General features: G+C 57.0%; 1 protein-coding gene across 1 annotated transcript in view; it reads left to right on the top strand.

The window, feature by feature from the left end:
• CACNA1B (calcium voltage-gated channel subunit alpha1 B) overlaps positions 1–18,473 on the top strand; it is a 221,428-nt gene that overhangs the window by 109,723 nt on the left and 93,232 nt on the right. The window contains exons 16-20 of the mRNA XM_077148869.1: positions 3,719–3,836; positions 6,186–6,253; positions 9,128–9,234; positions 16,127–16,957; positions 17,631–17,848. Of these exons, the coding sequence (XP_077004984.1) occupies positions 3,719–3,836; positions 6,186–6,253; positions 9,128–9,234; positions 16,127–16,957; positions 17,631–17,848 (1,342 nt within the window). The remainder of the gene's footprint in view (positions 1–3,718; positions 3,837–6,185; positions 6,254–9,127; positions 9,235–16,126; positions 16,958–17,630; positions 17,849–18,473) is intronic.

Below are 18,473 nucleotides of genomic sequence, written 5' to 3'. Positions count from 1 at the left end.
AACAGTAATTTATCAGTGGAATTCCCTGTCTTTACAGGTTAAAAGAGGAAACTAGTCATGTCAGTAGATGCAGGGAAAAATATCATTGATAGATGTCAACTTTCATTCATAATAACAGCATCTTATCATGCTAAAAATCAATTGGACTTACAAAAAACCTCATAAAGATTATTTCCCAAAAACCCATAATAAGAAGGGTGATAGCTAAAGGATCCTTTTGGGGGGTGGAGTAAGTGTGGGGGGATGAAAATGTTTTCAAATTGACTGTAATGATCATTGCACATATCTGTGAATATATTAAAAGCCATTGAATTGCCTACTTTAAATGGATGGATTGTATGTGAATTATACTTCAAGAAAACTATTGTTTTAAAAACTCATAGCAAGCCTCATAAATAATAGTAAAATATTAGAAACATTATCATTAAAAAACTAAGGGGCCTAATGTGCTGGTTTGAAATTGTTATATACCCCAGAAGAGCCAATCTCTAATCGTGATTCAATATTGCAGAGTGGAACCTTTGATTAGGTTGTTTCCATGGAGATGTGAATTGCCCAATTGTGGAGATGCCCAATTGTGGGTAGGACCTTTTGATTAGATAGAGATGAGACTCCACCCACTCAAGGTGCTTAGTTTACTGGAGTCCTTAAAAGAGCTCACAGAGAAAAAGGTCTGAGTCAATAGGGATGCAGACGTTTGGAGATGCAGGCAGTGCTGACAGACATAGCCCTGGTGCTAAGCAAGGACTCACAGAAATAGCTAGAACATGGAGAGAAGAAATCTCCAGCCCTGGGAGAGGCTAAGCTCAGAGATGAAATCCAGAGTTTGCCCCAGAACAGCTGTCTTGTGGGCCAACAGATGCTTAGAGAGGAAGCCACTGGCATCAGAAGCTGGAAGCAACGGAACCAGGAACGAGGACCAGCAGACACCAGCCACATGCCTTCCCATGTAACAGGCATCAGCCTTACTTCAGTCAAAGTATCATTCTCTGGATGCCTTAATTTGGACATTTCTGTGGCCTTAGAGCTGTAAACTTGTAACTTAATAAATCCCCTTTATAAAAGCCATTTCTGGAATATTGCATTGTGGCAGCATTAGCAAACTAAAGTACCTAGTATTCAGGCATTATAAGTCAGTGTTATGAAGTGAGGGAGAAAGTCTGGAAAGAATTAGACAAACTTGTTATTGTTTGCAAGTGATTTGATTGTTCACATAGAAAGTCCAAGATAATCTGTTAGAAATAATGAGAGAGTTCACTAAACCCAAGGTTGAAGTATAAAAATCAGTAGCTTTTCTATATAACCTTATTCATTTAAATAAGAAAACTCTAATTCATAGTAGCAACACAATATGTTATAAGGTACCCAGGAATAAATCTAACAAAAATTATGTCAGACTTGTATGGGGATAATAACATAATGTTAGAGAAGGACCTCAGAGTAGGACTGATGATGTGGAGAGATGCGTTATAATGGGAAAGCTTGAAATGATAAATGTGTCAGTTCTCCCCAGTCTAGTCTGTGAATTCAGTGCAATCCAAATCAGATGCCGACAGGACTACTCTTGGAATTTAGCATATTGATTCCAATATGGGAGAGCTAATGTCTAAGAACAGTCAAGACATTTCTAAAGAGCAAGAAGGGAAAGTTTCCCCTGCACATATGAAGACATTGTGTTTTATATATATATAAAGACAAAACATCAAGTGAACGGACCAGGGAGCCCGGACATAGACAGGGATTTATGGCAGCAAGATGGCATTATAATTCCATAGGGGAAAGATGGTGTGTTAAAAAAATGGGTCTGGGAAAAGTGGGTTTCCATATGGAAAGAAATGGACTCTCACCTCACCCCCATGCATATGTAAAACAACAACAGACTCCAGTTGGAATAGACACGTAAATACGAAAACTAAAACTTTAAAGGTATTTGAGGAAAGTATTTATGACCTTTGGAATAGGGAGGGGTTTCTTAAACCACAAACAGCAGGAACCATAAAGGAAAAGACTACTAAAATTTATTAGCTAAACTTCTTTATAATACAAAAATAAGTTTAAAACAGACAGAAGGCATGAAGACATTATTTACAGCAGGCATTGCAGATGGATGCATATATGCGAGGGTGCGTTAGGAAGTCTCGCAGAGCGAGTGAGGAGACCCCCAGGAGCGCGGGTCCCGGCGGTGAAGAGGACCAGACTGGGAAACAGTGAAGGTGTGAGGACTGGGGGCACGGGTGCTGCTGCTGAGGTGAGATCCAGCCACTTTGGACCCTGAATAAAAATTGGAAACCTCCGAATTATCTGTCAGGATGCACCAGTAAATTGAAGGAAAACGATGCATTGGTTTGCGGGAAAAAGTAGGTTTATATGTATCAAAATGAATAAACCGCAAAGATATAATATGGAATACAAACAGAAAGCTGCAGGGTGTGCTCAGTTTGAGCCCATCCTCAGTGTCTGGAGGTACCCGCTGCATTTTCTTGCAGACAGGAGGTGTCTTGTGTCCTCACCAGGCACTGGGGTGAGCAAGATGGTGTAGAACTTCCCAAAGGACCCCGACGCACACATGACCCGAGAGAAACAGTTTTCCTTTTGGGTGTGGACTTACGAGTGTGTGTTATTTGATCCTCTTGTACTTTCCCAAAAACAGCCACAGAAGAGAGTGGTGTTCTATGCAACAGAGATTGCACCTAGTGTCCTTGCCCTGCAGGCCGATGTGGGGCCCTCAGGGAGGCCCAGTTCCCTCAATGGTCAACAGCCAGAGGGCAGCTCTGGGCCTGACACCTCCTGTGCTCAGCGCTGCCTCTGAGCCGCCCTGGGCACCACTGCCCCGTTTTCCTGTGTGGAACAGCCCCTTGTTCCTGGCTGACACCTAGGCTGTGCTCACCTCTTCAGGTCCGACCAGCTTGGCTCCTGGCACTTGTGAAAGTTTGCTGGGGGCTGCAGAGGTAGCAAACCTGGCCACAGGCGTGTGGGTACATGTGTGCCAGGTGAGGTGGCCCTGCAGGCATGTGGGTGTGTCAGGTGCAGGTGTGTGATTGCGCATGTGCCAGGTGCAGCCACCCTGTAGGCATGTGGTGCATGTGGTGGGTGCAGGTGTGTAGGTGCGTGTGTGCCAGGTGGAAGCGGCCATGCAGGCATGTAGGTACAAGTGTGCAGGGTGCAGGTGGCCATACAGGCATGTGGGTGTGTGTGTTGGGTGCAGGTGTGTGCCAGGTGCAGGTAGCCCTGTGGGCATGTGGGTGTATGTACTGGGTACAGGTGTGTAGGTGTTTGTGTGTGTGCTGGGTGCAAGTGGTCCTGTAGGCATGTGGGTGCATTTGTGTTGGGTGAGGTATGTGCCAGGTGCAGGTGTGTGGGTGCTTGTGCTGGGTGCAAGCGTGTGGGTGTGTGTGTGCCAGGTGCAGGCGTGTGCTGGGTGCAGGCATGTGGATGCTTGTGTGGGGTATAGGTGGTCCTGCAGGCATGTGGGTGTACGTGTGTGCCAGGTGCAGGCATGTGCTGGGTGCAGGCGTGTGGATGCTTGTGTGGGGTATAGGTGGTCCTGCAGGCATGTGGGTGTACATGTGTGCCTAGTACAGGCAGCGTACAGGTGTATGGGTGCATATGCCAGATACAGGCTGCTATGCAGGCATGTGGGTGTATGTGCTGAGTGCGGGCATTTGGGTGCTTGTGTGCCAGCTGTAGGCGTCCACCTGCTGCTCCGTCTGCCCCACAGATCCTGACCGGGGAGGACTGGAATGTGGTGATGTACCACGGGATCGAGTCGCAAGGCGGAGTCAGCAAAGGCATGTTCTCGTCCTTTTACTTCATTGTCCTGACGCTGTTTGGAAATTGTATCCTTCTCTGGGAAGTTAATGGGCTTTGAGCTTTCTCCAGGAGCACAGGGTGAGGAGGACTCTGAACCAGAGAGGCTCTTAGGAATGTGAGCGTCGAGAGCTGGGAGGAGGAGATGGGCTTTGCAGACCAGGAAGGGCACACGGCCTAAGCATGGGGAGCCAGTGGCAAATGGTGGGGCCTGCCATAGTGAGGCCGCAGGCGCTTCGGTCACCAACAGCAGCAGTTGGCTTGTTTTTTAAACTGGAATATAGTTGATCCATTAATTTCTGGCATTAGTCTTAGAAAACCTTCCTCGGTTGCAGAGAAATGTAAAGGTGCATGTAGGAGAATGACAGGGTCAGGCTGGGGGACTCGGCAGGGCAGGAGAGGCGGGTGGGCAGCAGCAGTGTTTCGGACACCCACAGGGGTGAATCTGCAGCGAGAGCCGATGCCTGGTCCCTGGAGGCTGTTAAAGCAGATGCTCCAGCCCCAACCCAGGGCCCAGGCAGGCACATTCCTGCAGAGCCTGGGTGTTGTTGTGCTGCTAGCTGCAGCCAGGAAAGTCCTGAGCTGTGGCCCATGTGCCCTGCTGTCATCTCTGAGGAAGGAGCATGTTGAGCAACCCGCTGGCCCCTGGCCTGCCCACTCTCCCTGTCTGTCCTGCCCGCTCTCCCTGTCTTGTCTGCTCTCCCTGTGCTTGCTCTCCCTGCCTGTTCTCCCTGTCCGTCCTGCACGCTCTCTCCCATCTGTGGCCCACAACCTGGCTCATGCACTCTGCTTCTGTCTGCTCCCCTGAGCTGTCACGGGCAGTGACCCCTCATCTCCCACACCCTGTGCTGTGGCCGCAGACGGGTCCTCAGTCACATGTGCAGACTCTGGTCCCCAGGGAGAGGTCTGCGTCCCCCTGGGAGGCTGAGGCCCAAGGGAGGGGACTCAGTGGTGGCCACAGACATCCCCCTAGACATATACCAGCTTGTGCTCTCCAAAATGAGGCACCACCTCCCTGAGACAGAGGCCGGGCCTCTCCCCACCCTAGTCTCTCCTGCTGCCCAGTGCGTGCCTCTGGTCATCTCCAGCGACTGTGCTCTCCCTCCTCAAATCTGTGCCTTGTGCCGGGGTGTCCTGTCCTCTGGGCTCTGCTGATACCCTAAGCACACTTACCTGTGGTGGACCCCTGGGACGCAGCTCACCTGAGTCCAACTGGGGGGAGCACTGGCCTGCCCCAGCCTGAGATTGCTCTGTCCAGCAGGGACATCGCCTTGTCCCTGCACACAGTCACTGGGACAGTGGCTCTAGTCACTACAGTTCTACGGAGCATGAGGTTCTCAGCTGGGCAGCTGCCCCCAGGACCGTCTGGAGATGGGGTAGTGAGTGCAGCTCCCCTCAAGTGGATGGAGGTCAAAGGTGCTGCCTGGCACCCTGCACTGCCCAGGCTGGCCCTGTGGAGAATTCCTAACCCAGAAGCAGCCATGCTGGGCTGAGAGCCCTGGAACCAAGAGATAAGTAGGGGGCAGCTGTGGGCGCCCCGGGCAGATGGGCAGGTGGGCAGGAATGGGGCTGGGCGCAGCTGGGGCGACTCTACAGGGCCCTGATGTAGGGCGCAGATTGAGGGGATGGTGCCAGTCAGTGGTAGCATGAGCTGTGGGAAAAGGTACTTCCCAGGGTAGGACAAGAGAGCCTTGTGCAAGGAGAGGCCTGTGACAGCACAAGGGCACCTTAGAGAGATTCAGAGGGCCAGGCTGGGGAGGAGGTGGCCTCAAGTGGTCCTATAGGGATGGGGGCAGCCCTTCCTTGGGGCTCTGATGGGGCTCTCAGAGTCCTGGGTGTAGTGTTGGGCACTCAGCAGACTCTCAGAGCTGCTTTCCACCACAGAGAGGGAGGGACCCAAGCCTAGCCAAGGGCTGGAGCCCGTAGGACCCAGCAGGTGATGGAGCCCCCTGGAGACTTCCAAGGCAGGGGGCATTTGTGGGGAGGAGCAGGAACAGATGCAGGGGCAGATGTGAGCAGAGCACAAGCCCTCATGAGGGGCAACAGGTGCGGGTGTACCTAGCACAACCCCAGAGCTCAGGCTGAAGAGCTTGGGCTTAGGGGCAGTAGAGGAGGGTGGATGGTCCGGTACTGAGTGGAGGGGAGTCTGGGAAGACTGTGAGAGAGGGCTTGGCAGTGAGCAGAGTCTGGGAGCCTGGTGGGTCCTGGAGGCCAGGCTGGCCTGTGTTCAGGGGAGCGACAGGGCCTGAGGGGCCAGATGGATCTGGGTGGGCAGGCGGATGCCAAGGGCTGACGGACCTGTTATCCAAGGGGGACCGGGGCTCGGCTGGGGGGATGGTGTGGGGGCCGAGTTCCCTTCCTTAGCTGGGGCCAACCAGACACCCTGCTGAATGTCTTCCTGGCCATCGCGGTGGACAATCTTGCCAACGCCCAGGAGCTAACCAAGGTATGTGGGCAGGAGGCCACCTTCAGCCCCATGCTGGGCAGGGAGGGGAGGGGAGGGGACCCGCATCTCTCTGGTGAAGCCTGTGGAGCCCGAGGCGCTGTGGGCCTGGGTGCAGCTCAGGTCACCTGTCTAGGGGAGTCCCTGAGCATCTGGGCAGGCAGAGGTCAGTCTGCCACGTGGAGTGTGCAGGGAGAGAGCAGAGGCAGCTTGGAGAGACCTATGCTAGGAACGCTGAGGGAAACCTGGGCAGATGGCCCCGAGACATCCCTGCCTGGGAGAGTGGCCTGGAAGGCAGGATAGAGTGTGGGGAGCCGGAAGGGCTGTGTCGCCTGGAGGGAGCCCTTGCAGCCTCACGACTGAGGCTTCATTCAGGATAGCTGTGTGAGGAAGGGGGAGTCAGACACGAGAGGGAAGGTTTAGGTGGGCTCTAGCGGAATTCCAGGTCTAAAGACCCTAAAGGCAGAGCAAGGACACCAGTGGTCATCTCTGGTCAGTGAGGGGAAACTTGCAGTCATAAGGGCAAAGGGCCACCTGCTGCACCCTGGGCTGTGGGGTGGTGCCTCTACGTTCTCCCCTCCACAGGCACCATTCGCTCTTCATCTCTGGTCCAGGCCCAGTGGGAGATGGGATAACACATGTCCCCCTCTGTGACTTCCCTGCTGGGGACACGGCTTCTCGCTGCTTGGCCCTCCCCTGTGGTGCTGAGCACAGCACTGCTGGCATCTCGCTGCTTTGTGGCCTCCAGCCCAGGCTCCCCTCCTTGTGCTTTGGCCCCTTGTGGGCTGCAGCTGCCTGAGCTGTGCTTTTGCTCTGCAACCTGGCTGTCACCTGCTGCCTGTGTATGTGCCCTACACTGTGTGCCCCCCCCCCCCCACGCTGCACTGTGCACGCCCCTGAGCTCTGCCTGGGCCCCACCTCTGCACTGTGTGCACCCCAGAGTTCCGCCTGCGCTCCACCCCTGTACCGTGCCCGCCCCCGAGCCCTGCCAGCATGCACTGTCCCTGCTGCACCAATGTCTGCGTGATTTTGTGTTGCCACACACGTATGCCCCCACAGGAGTTTGTAGCACAGTTCAGCAGTCCTGTTCCTGGCCCAGGCCCTCCCTGACAGAAGATCCAGAAGCCTGGAGCCAGGAAGGTGAAGGCATAGGTGCCTCTTGGAGCTATGCTGGGTAGGAAGCTCCGCATCATCCGCAGTGGCATGAGTGTTTCTTGTGCCTTCATTGTCCTTAGGCACTCACCTGCCCTTGGTTTCTGCCCAGCCTTCCTTTTCCACCCTGGTCCTTGCCCTGGTCCATGGCGGTGCCTGCGAGTCCACGAGTCCAGCTTTCTTCCTTGCTCAGGCTTCCCACTTCTGAGAACTGGGCCAGACTGGACCTCTACTAAGCCCCAGGCAGGGCTGGAGAGTCGTGGCTGTGTTGGGAGAGCTCTGTGGTGTCAGGGTTTCCTGGGCGGGGGCCAGGCCTGAGGACACCCTGAACTTGGCTATCTGCCCCCCAGCTGTCAGGGGCATGTCTGCTTGAGCTTTGAGGCTCTCATGGTCTCTTTGAGGTCTGCTATGGGTGAGAGCCTTGCTTATGGGAACAGACACGCCTGATGCAGCCCGACCTTCAGGCGAACGGCCCTTGTTTGAGAATTCCCTTTCTTGGGCAGTTAGGACGGGAGGAGGCCCAGCTGGCTGGCTGCAGGCATTTGCTGAGTGGCCATGAGCCCAAAGGACACCACTTGACTCTCCCCTTCTTTATACCCTCAAAAACATCTTACAGCATTATTTATTCATTGAAATGAGCCAGTTCAAGTTTAGGACTTGTTTGTGGACCTTTTTGGGGAACTTCAGGAGACCCCTTGGAGTGACTGGGGAAGTCCTTTGCCCAGAGGGTCATAAACCAGGACCAATTCTGTAGCTCTGAGGAGGGACCCTGGGTCCCGGGCTTTTGTGGTATGTCCAGTTTTATCTCCTCTCTGGTCCTGAAGCCTGAAGGTCTTTTCACAGCAGTGGTAGAGTGGAAGGTAGCCAGCAGGTGGCCTAGTTCTAGCCATCTTTGTGTACTGAAAGCAGATTTGAGGACATTAGGGGACTGTGTGCTGGGGTGCCCAGAGGCACCCCGCGGTCCTGGGCCACCATGTCCACGTGGGAGGAAACGCAGTAGCCCCAGCAGCCAGACGGGCAGCGTGGAGTCCTTAGCTTTGCACCTGGAGCCACGGACACTCAGAGCTCTTGTCTCCAGGCCCTGGGAGCAGAGCCTATGGGTTCCACTTAGCAACTTGGGGGTCAGACGAGAGGGTCAGTCGAGGAGCCATCTGCTCCCCTCCTTGCACATGTGCACACACCCAGCCTCTGCAGTGAAGAGCCCTGGGGGAAGCCAGGTCAGGTGGGGAAGCCCAGAGGTAGTGCTGGCCCCACTGGAGACAGCTCAGCAACCGGGCCAGGGGGGTGCAGGGTCCAGAGCCTGCTCTCTGTCCTCGGGGTTCACGCTCTGCAGACGAGGCCAGCATAAGGACAGCATGCCCACTCTTGTGAGGAGCAAGTAGGATAGAAGGAGAGAAGAATTTGGATTTCAGCAGGTCAAGTCTGAAGTGCTGAGGGACGAACAAGCAGAAATGTCCAGTCTGAGTTGGGCACCTGGGTCTGGAGCTCAGGAGGATCAGGGCACACATCTGCACTGGGGGCCAACCTGGGAGTGCCTGTGCCTAGAAAGCAGGAGGGTACCAAGGGAGACTCTTGAGGGCCTCCTCTTCACGCAGTGGACGAGGAAAGGGGAGACCCAGAGGTCTGCCTGCTGCAGGGTGTGGGGGGTTCCAGGAAGGAGATGCAGTGGCATCAGAGTGAACACAGGGCTTGGTGGCCACTAGAAGCTTCTGTACTTTCAAACAGGATGAAGAGGAGATGGAAGAGGCAGCGAATCAGAAGCTTGCTCTGCAGAAGGCCAAAGAAGTGGCTGAAGTCAGCCCCATGTCTGCCGCCAATCTCTCCATTGCCGCGTAAGGCTCTGAGGTGGGGGTGGGAGAGGGGCTGCCACAGCATCCCAGGCCTGGGTCCTCACCAGGGTACCCCTTCTGGAGGTTTCCATAGAGGTCCCCAGCCTTAGCTGTAGCTTGTGAGGACATGGCCCTTCCCCAGGAGCTGTGAACCCCGAGGTGGCTGTGGGAAGAGGGGAGGCGTTGAGCAAAGGGTAGGCCGGGGCCAGCTGTGGCAGTCATTTGGCTGGGCAACCTCAGGGTGGTTGAGGCCCCTGCAGCTGCCCCTGGTGGCTTGAAGCTGAGGCAGGGAGTCTGCTTTAGACAAGCTCTCAGGGGACTGAAGGTGGTGTCTTGGCAGCCTGACAGTCTTGTTACAGCTTCCAAAGATGTCTTTGCACAGTTCCAGTGTTGGGTCAGAGACCACAGGAAGACAGGTGACGGGCAGCCCCCTGACCAGGAAAGGTGGGAGCAGGCAGGGGCTTCCATGGGACAGAACCCAGGCTTTGGTGCTCAGCAGAGCCCCAGCCACGCTGTAGTCACTTTTCTTTAGGTGTTCAGGGTTTCCCTGGGCGGAGCACCTCAGAGGGCTGGGGCAGATGAGCCCAGGGAAGACAGTGTGTGGAAGGAGGCAAGGACTCCGGCATGGCCTGGCTGCGGTGCACCTCCAGGGTACAGAGCCTGGTCTACTCACAGAGACGCCATACCTGGGCAGGCGCTGAGGCCCCTGCCAGCATCATGAGCACTCCATGCTCATCGGCCCTACCCTGTAGCTGGCCACCTCTCTTTTTAGAGTGCCTGGACCATGAGTGACTTTTGGTGCTGGGAGCGGGTGTGCAGTATGTGTGCACTGAGTGTGTGTGATGGCACGTGGGGGTCTGTGGGGGTCTAGGACTCGTGTGCCCTTGGCATGTGCTGAGAACGTGTGTCTGTGTGGTGGCCAGTTCTTGCCTATTTTCAGGGGGGTGTTTGCAGGGCCCACAGCCCTGTCTCCAGGCCAAGCAGGTGGCTCCTGGGGTAGGCCAGGCGTGGGAGGGGCTGCAGGAGTTGGCCTGGGGGGCCTGCGGGTGGGCTCATGGCTTTGTGGTGTTGTCCAGGCGCTTAGTTGGTCAGTTTGAGTCTACGGTTGGTTGGTTATTTCGTCACTTCAATTTGGCCACCTGCCCCTGGGGTTGCACTCATCTCAGGATGCCCCACCTTGGCCCCTGTCCCTTAAGCACTGAAAGCCAGGGTGGTGGCCTGTGACAGGAGAGGGCAGGCCCATGCGAGCCATGGGGGCCCTGCTGCTTGCCTTGTCCTGGGGTGTGTCCACTTCCCTGTGGCCCTAGTGTCCTGAGAAGAGAGGCTGCGACTCCAGTCCTGAGCTGGGTGGACACTGGGCTGTCCTGTGGAAGGGGGTCTGGGGGCCCCCTGGCCTTCTCCCCACCCTCCTCGAGAGGCACCAGCCGTGGGCTTTGCGACTTGCTCAGGTCTACCATGGAGATGCCCTTCTCCTCTCCTGGAGTGGGCTCCTGGGACCTGTAGGTGCTCTGCAGCCAGCACCAGCATTCCAGGGGCCTGTCAGAGACACTGCTCTCCACACAGGAAAGGGCCCCTGCTGTGCCCCTCGCCCAGGGCCAGCTGTGGGTCTCTCAGGCTCTGCCTGGGACGTGGCTTTAAGGTGCCCTTCTCTGTAGCCAGTCGCAGCAGGCCACTGCCTAGTGTGGACTACTCTGACCTCCAGCACCCAGGAGTGTGATGGGAGACCTCCCAGGGTGCAGCCCACGCTGCCTGCCCTCCACCCGCCCTCCTCCCCACTCCCTTCCTTGCCTGCTCTCCTGGTGACTCATGCTGGCTGGGGCCAGCCATGCCCAGGCCTGTCCCCTGCCCATGAGGGTGAGCTGCTCTCTGTCCTTGCCCTGAGCCCGTGCCCCTAGACGCGCTGTGGGCTGTGTGAGATGAGCATTTTCAGCGTTGCGAGGACCTCCGGCTGCTTGGGGATTACGAGAGGACCCGGCTGGGCCCTATGAGTGTGCGGGAGACAGGGTCCGTGTGGGAATCCCGCTTGTGTTGGCCGAGGCCGCGGCCCCTGCTTTGCCTAAACCTGCCCTCAGCTTGCAGCCACCAAGGCATATGGGAAGAGCACAGGCTCGACGTGTCCTCCCGGCTCTCGCTGTGTCAACACCCCAACCTCTGTGCATATGCACACACGCTGACAACTCGTGCACAAACACACATATTTTCACACACTTGCATGCACATATGCTCCCAGTGCTCACATACACTCACATATGCACACACTGACATCCTCACATGTACTTATATCCTCACATCCATAGCCCACTTCACAAACACACAAACATGCACACATGCACCCACAACAGACTCATACCCATACATACCTTCTTACACCCTCATAAGCCACATGGTCACTCACACTCATAATACTGTCTTACACACTCATACCTTCTCACTCACACTCAACATGCCCTCACACATAACTCTTATACACTTTGCTTCACATACACACTTGCACACACACAGCACACCTGCACATACATTGCACACTTGCCCTCACATATACCCTCTCATACACTCACACTCACATCCACACAAACACTCACACACATGCCTGTTTGCACCCAGGGCCTATGGGCAGGGGAGCTTCTTCTGGCTCCTTACAGATACATGTGGACTTCAGCCTTGAGAAGGAGCGACTTGAAACGCAGCTGGTCCTTTCTCAGGGGTGCGGAAGTGAAGTGAAATGACTGTAGAGGGACACTCGGCTTCTCTTGGTTTTGGAAAAGCTTCCAGAAAGTCATGTGGAAATGGCTGGAGTCACACCCAAAGGGAAAGTGGGTCTGCAAGAGCCTCTTTTCCCCGGGAAGTGTCAGAGGGAGCTAGAAGCAGCTGAGTCTACACTCTGGGGAGCAGGGAGGCCGGGAGAGGGCACTCCACCAGGAGGCAGGTGGGCCAGGCAGCCGGGCTAGCAAAACCCCTCAGGTAAGGACCCTGCCAAGGGGCTCAGCCGATTTTTGGCCCTGCAGGAGACAGGGTGCAGCCCTGTGGGAGGGTCAGGAGCTCAAGTCAGCAGGGCAGGAGGCCCTAGGGTTTGCAGGGAGAAGCTGTGCTGGCTCTCTCAAAACCTCTGTGGCCCTTCAAGCTGCAGCATGTGCCTGACTATGGGAGATAGCCCTCCTGAGCTGGCTGTGTGTGCTGGCTGGCACACGTGAGGCTCACTTGATTTGTTCGACTTCTCCGCATAGGTGGGGGAAGAAGCTGGCTGCCTTCTCCCTCTGAACGCCTCTGGCCTAGAGGACACAGCAGTGTGCTTTCTCATGGACGTGCCCGGCCCAGCATGGTGCACGCCCCTTGTGTTTCCTGGGACTTTCTCTCTGTCTTCTCACCTGTGTTCTGTTTTGTTTCTTGCATGTGCAGTTTTGTAAAGCAAGCTCGAGGTACTGTATCTCGCAGCTCATCCGTCTCCAGCGTGAACTCACCGTGAGTCGCTCTGCTGCGATGTCCCAACGTGGCTTTGTGAACACACTGCAAACATTTCCCTCCACCCCTGACTCATCTGCTTAATGGGGCAGCTCCCAGGCAGCCTTCCCACGTCCTGGCATCCTGATGCCCCCTGGCTCAGCCCCTCCTCTTCTTTCACTTGCGTTGTCTGTCCTATGTCTGCTCTCTGTCCGTGTGCCATCACTGGTATCTCGAGCGTGTCTGCCTCTCCTGAGTTGACTGCTCAGGCTGCTGCTGGCCTCATCATCTCTCTGTGGCTCACATGGAGCTGGGACTCTGCTTGCCCACCCAAGGGCCCTCAGAGGGTAGGGGTGGCAGATAGCACCAGCCAGTATACTTGTGGGCCCTCCCAGTCCTGCCTGCCCTACCTTCCTTCCCTAGCTGCACCTGTGGTTCTTGGGAAGCCTCTGTTTTAGAGGCGTAGAGCAGCTGGGCAACTTCGAGGCTAGCGTTAGACCAACTGGGGCCAGAGGTGCCCTGGGGTGCCTCCCCTGGCAGTGGCCCATCCTGGCTGGCAAGCTGCCTGCTTAGACACTCACAATGGGCAGCTGCTCCTAGATGGCTCGTCCCCCGGGACTGACTGCTTAGGAGGAGGCCAGGTGCTCAGGTGAGGGGTGGTTGGAGGGTCAGGCTCCTGGACAGAGGGGCCAAGTGCCCTCCCAGGGTAAGGATGTGTGTTGGATCCTGAATAACGAATTCACATGGTGGAATAAGATGCAGGCATTGGTGTCAGTGGGTCACACAGCAGCTGCTGCATGTGGTAAGCACTGGAGGGGAGCTGGCTGTCCCAGCAAGAGACCTTGGAGCAGGGCCATGCTTAGAACTGCTGCACCTTCTTTCAAGGCCCTAAGGTTGCTGCATTAGCCATGGTGCTGTCCTCCTTGGCACGGCTGACTGTCCGGCATGTCACGCCTTGGGAAGGTGTGGAGAGGCTCCTCCATGTGGCCTCTGCAAAGAGGCCCTAAGGGGGACTTGGTACCACAGGCTGGCAGGCGACCCACTGCCTTTGTCTGTTCTGTGCTGCTGGTGAACTTGGTGGGGAGGGGCAGAGGGTGAGAGACATGTGCTTGGCTAGACAGGGGCAGAGAATGGGATGCCCTATGTCAGACAGAGCAAGCACCAGGGCAGGCAGAGGCAGTCTCAGGAAGGCAGGAGTGGGTAGGCCTGGGCTGATGCTGAGATACCAACCGCAGAGGGAGGCAGGGCGTGCGGATTCGAGAGCAGTGGGAGATGCTCGAGGGGCTCCATGTGCCCAGGAATGTCCAGTGAGATGCATCTGGATGGCAGTCTCTGGGGATGTGAGGGCACCAAAAGGCTGGTGGACGTGGCTGGAGCAGGGCTAGGGTAGCCGTGGTGTGGCCCTGGTGGGGATAGCTGTGTCTGCTCTGGCTGTAGCACTTCACGCGGTTCAACTCTTGCTTCCCGGGAGTTGCCCCAGAGCCTGCCAGCCTGTGCACCCTTCGGTCCAGCTGATGGCCCAGCCTCTCCATGCTATGGGTGCTGCCGGGAGGGATAGTCAGGCGAAGGGTTGAAGGGCCACCCCTGCCTGCCCTGTGACACAGCCCATGGGATTCCAGCCACTCGCCTTTTGCCCCATCGCCGCTCCTCATAGTAAACTGTGGCTGGACCCAGGACTTGTATCCACGTCCATGTGGACCCCCTCCCCAGAAGCTAGTCACGGGTTTCTGGACTCAGTGGCCTGAGGCAGTGTCTGGCCTCCAGCCCTTCAGCGCTCCCTAAGCTTGATGAACTGTCCTCTTTGTTGCCATATGTTTTCACGAGGTTCAGAATGGCTGAGTCAGACTTTCTGTTTTGGTTCCCACTGGCGACAGGCTGTGGGTTGAAGCCAGAGAAACAGAAGGTGGGTCAGTTGCAGGAAGTCTCTGGAACTGGCCCAGCTGCATTTCCAGAGGGAGACGAGTAGATCCTGGCCTGGGGTGGCACATGCCTGCCAGGGCTGCGGTCAGATGGCCAGAGAGGCCACCCACACACTACCCTGCCTGGCCCCCAGACTGGGCTCCTCTGTTCTGTACGGACATGTGAGCTACCCTCCGACATAGGCTCCCACACCCCTGTAGCCCAGACTTCTCTGAGAAGGGGCCAGGCTTGGTGCTCATTAGCCTTGGAGGGGCCAGCTGGAGGCCCAGCTCGTCCCAGCCCTCTGCAGGTCACCTGTGGCCTCCTTGGGCTGCGACTCTGCCTTGTTGACCAGCGTGGCCAGGTCTGGCTAGACCACACATCTCCGTCAGATACTTGGCTCCCCTTTCGCCTGAACCTGGCTCCCTGACTGCCTCGCTGAGGGGCCCTGAGCACATACCCCCTCCATAGGCTTAGTCCCCCGCTCTGTAAAATGGGGACAGCAGTAGTGCCTGGGGCTCGGAGTTGCTGCGAGGGTTGGGTGAAGGGAGGTGCGGGTAGCTGAGGCCTGCATGCCAGTTGGGAGAGTTCCTCACTAGACTGAAGGCTGTGATGCTGGCCGAGAGGGGGGCGTGGGCTTGGGGTCGCCTACCTGGGGGGCTTATTCAATAGGAGCCAGATGCCAAAGGCTTCCCTTGCCCACTGGGGCTGTAGAGTATACATGGGGTGGGGGAGGGGGTAAGAGCCTTTACTATCCTGGAAGTGGGGCTGACTCGGTGTTGCTGGCTCTATGTGGGCCAAAGAAAGGGGGCATCGGTGGCCAAGAGGGGCACGTCCATGTCCCCATCCCCGCCCCAGTCCCAACGTTGGGCTCTTGAAAGTGGTGGCTGCCAGGCAGTGCTGAGTGCCCTGGTACACCACATACCTCACGTCGGCTCCACTGGGACTGGCTGTCCCGGCTTCCTTCACATCAGGACGTATCTCTCCTCTGACCCCCTCACAAATGCCTTCCTGCTTCTGGCTTGTGGCTTTTTTCCTGGGGGGTGGATATGGGGGAGTGCCTTTTGGAGAAATGGCTGTGTTTTTGGGCCCTTCCACTCAGGTCCCCCTGGCAGGCTGGGAATGGGTGGCTGCCTCCTGCCTCTCCATCATTCTGCCCCATTTGAATGGTGTTCTCCCTCCTTCCCCCTTTTGTCTTTTCTGGGCTGAGGGTGCGAATCCTGGGAGCCAGTCTGTGCCATCTTGCTGGTGCCTGCTGTCCCCACAGCCTGCACCCACCGAGGCAGGCAGTCAGTCTGGGGGGTGGTGAGGGACTCCACGAAGGGCATTTGGAAGCCGGTTCCCCAGAGCTCTGGGTGGGCCTCTCTACATCTTCTTCTGCCTCGACTCTGAGGAGGGGTCTTGAGGGCTCCTGCTGCCCCTCCTCCCTCCTTCCCTGGCACCACCCTCCATCCCTCCATTGCTGTGTGTCCATCTGTGGCTTTCTCCACGCTAGGCAGAGCGGCGGGGCAGCCGGCAGGCACAGGTGCCAGTCGCTCACCCGTGGTCCTCCCCACAGCAGGCAGCAGAACTCCGCCAAGGCGCGCTCGGTGTGGGAGCAGCGCGCCAGCCAGCTACGGCTGCAGAACCTGCGCGCCAGCTGCGAGGCGCTCTACAGCGAGCTGGACCCTGAGGAGCGGCTGCGCTTGGCCACCACGCTCCACCTGCGGCCGGACATGAAGACGCACCTGGACCGGCCCCTGGTGGTGGAGACGGGCCGTGACGGCCTGCGCGCTCCCACGGCGGGCACGGCCCGGCCTGGTGCCGATGGCTCCGACGCTGCCGAGCCCGCCCGGCCGCCGTGCACCCCGGCGGACCCGCCCCGCAGGCACCACCGCCACCGTGACAAGGACAAGGCCCCGACCCCCGCGGCTGGGGAGCAGGAGCGGAGCGAAGGCCCCCGGGCGGAGGGCGGGGAGCCCGGTGCCCGGGAGGAGCGGCCTCGGCCGCGCCGCAGCCACAGCAAGGAGGCCGCGGGCTCCCGCGACGGCAGGGGTGAGCGCGCGCGTGGATCGGGACAGGGTCCGGAGGGCGGCCGGCGCCACCACCGCAGGGGCTCTCCGGAGGAAGCGCCCGAAAAGGAGCCGCGGCGCCACCGCACCCACCGGCACGCACCCGAGCGGGGCGAGGATGTCCCCAGTGCCGGGGCCAAGGCCGAGCGGCGGGCGCGGCACCGCGGCGGCTTGCGGGCGGGCACCAGGGAGGCGGAGAGCGCCGAGGAGCCCGCGCGGCGGCACCGGCAGCGGCACAAGGCATTGTCTGCGCATGAGTCCTTGGAGAAGGAGGTCGTGGAGAAGGAAGGCGAGGCTCTGGGCAAGGAGCAGGATGCCGGCCGGAACCATCAGCCCAGGTGAGCCCCTGGGCCCACAGGGGCGAGTCCGGGAGACAGTGGGGCAGCTCGGGTATGGGGTGGAGACCTACAGGCAGGCCGCCCTATCCCTTGCGGTGGTCTGTGGGTACCTTTCAGGGCTGAGGTATGGAGCTTGGCAGAAGGGTCTGATCATTGCAAGGAGCCCGGGAGGAAAAGAGGGGTTGTGGAGAGATTGTTGGTACTGGCTTGGGAGGCCCTGACTTGGGAATGGTAGGAGAGGAGAGTAAAGTGGCCAGGGACAAGAGAAAATGAGGGAACACTGTGGAGGAGGGAGGCATCCCCGGTGGGCTGGTCCTGGCTGTGAGCACTTTGGGTCAAAGAGGCCTGGCTAAGCCAGCCGTCCTTATAAGCCCCGTGCATAGCTGGGAGGTCAGTGCAAGGCCTAGCCTGGGGTTTAGGAAGCCTCAAACTCTAGGCCTCTTCATCCTGCAGATGGCTTTGCTGCTCACGTGTGTGATGATGCCACTCTTGCCACCTTTCACATGCAAAGGCACAGAAGTGCACAGATGATAAGAATTTTACGAAATGCCAGAGGAGCAGAGGAGGTGGTCAATGTTTTCTCAGTCTGGGTAGGGAACTAAGGAGCTGGGCTTGCAGACTGAACAGGAGTCTGGGGCAGTGTCAGACCCTGGGATGTCATTCTTGGTTGCAGGGAGCCGCACTGCGATGTGGAGGCCAGTGGGATGATGGGTGTGGGCACTGTGCACGCACTGCCCAGCACCTCTCTTCAGAAGGTGGTGGAGCAGCCAGAGGATGCTGACAATCAACGAAACGTCTCTCGGATGGGCAGCCAGCCCTCAGACCCGAGTGCTACCGCGCACACCCCAGTTATGCTGACAGGCCCTCCTGGAGAGAGCACGGCTGTCCCCAGTGAGTGTCTCCCTGCTCCAGCAGGGCCCCCGTCCTCCTCCGTTGGCCCCTGCCTGGGCACCCAGTGAACCAATGTGGTCACTCCCAGCTGGAGAGAAAGGCTTTTGCTGTCAACGCCTGTCCCTTTGTCCCTTGCTTCCAGGTGCCCAGAAGTAACTCAGGCTCTATTCTTCTCTTCCCAAAAGATTTGTAGGTTACTGGTTAAGTGCCAGGTGCATGGTGAGGTGCTGGGGGCCCAGCAGGAGGGAACAGTGGGTGCCAGGTGGGTGTTCAGTCCAGCTGAAGATGAACCACAATCATAGGTCTTTGTAGTTGTGCTCTAGAGTTACAAGGTTGTCTAAAGTTGTAAAAAAAAACCTTTTTTTTCCTTCCCAAATAAAATTTTTTGTTAGAGAACTTGTCAGTTTTCAGAAAGATTATGGAGAAAATACAGAGTTCCCATATACTCACCCATATTTAAAAAAAATTATTGATTAATCTTTATACACAGACATTCCATACGTAGTGTATAGTCAGTGGCTCACAATGTCATCACATCATCACCATGATCATTTTTTAGAACATTTGCATCACTCCAGAGAAAGAAATAAAAAGGAAAATGAAAAAACTCATACATACCATGCAC

This window comes from Tamandua tetradactyla, chromosome 2, assembly GCF_023851605.1.
Source record: "Tamandua tetradactyla isolate mTamTet1 chromosome 2, mTamTet1.pri, whole genome shotgun sequence".
NCBI classification, from domain to species: Eukaryota; Metazoa; Chordata; class Mammalia; order Pilosa; family Myrmecophagidae; genus Tamandua; species Tamandua tetradactyla.
Note: the sequence above shows the minus strand (reverse complement) of the source record. Positions and strands in the feature narration are given on the sequence as shown.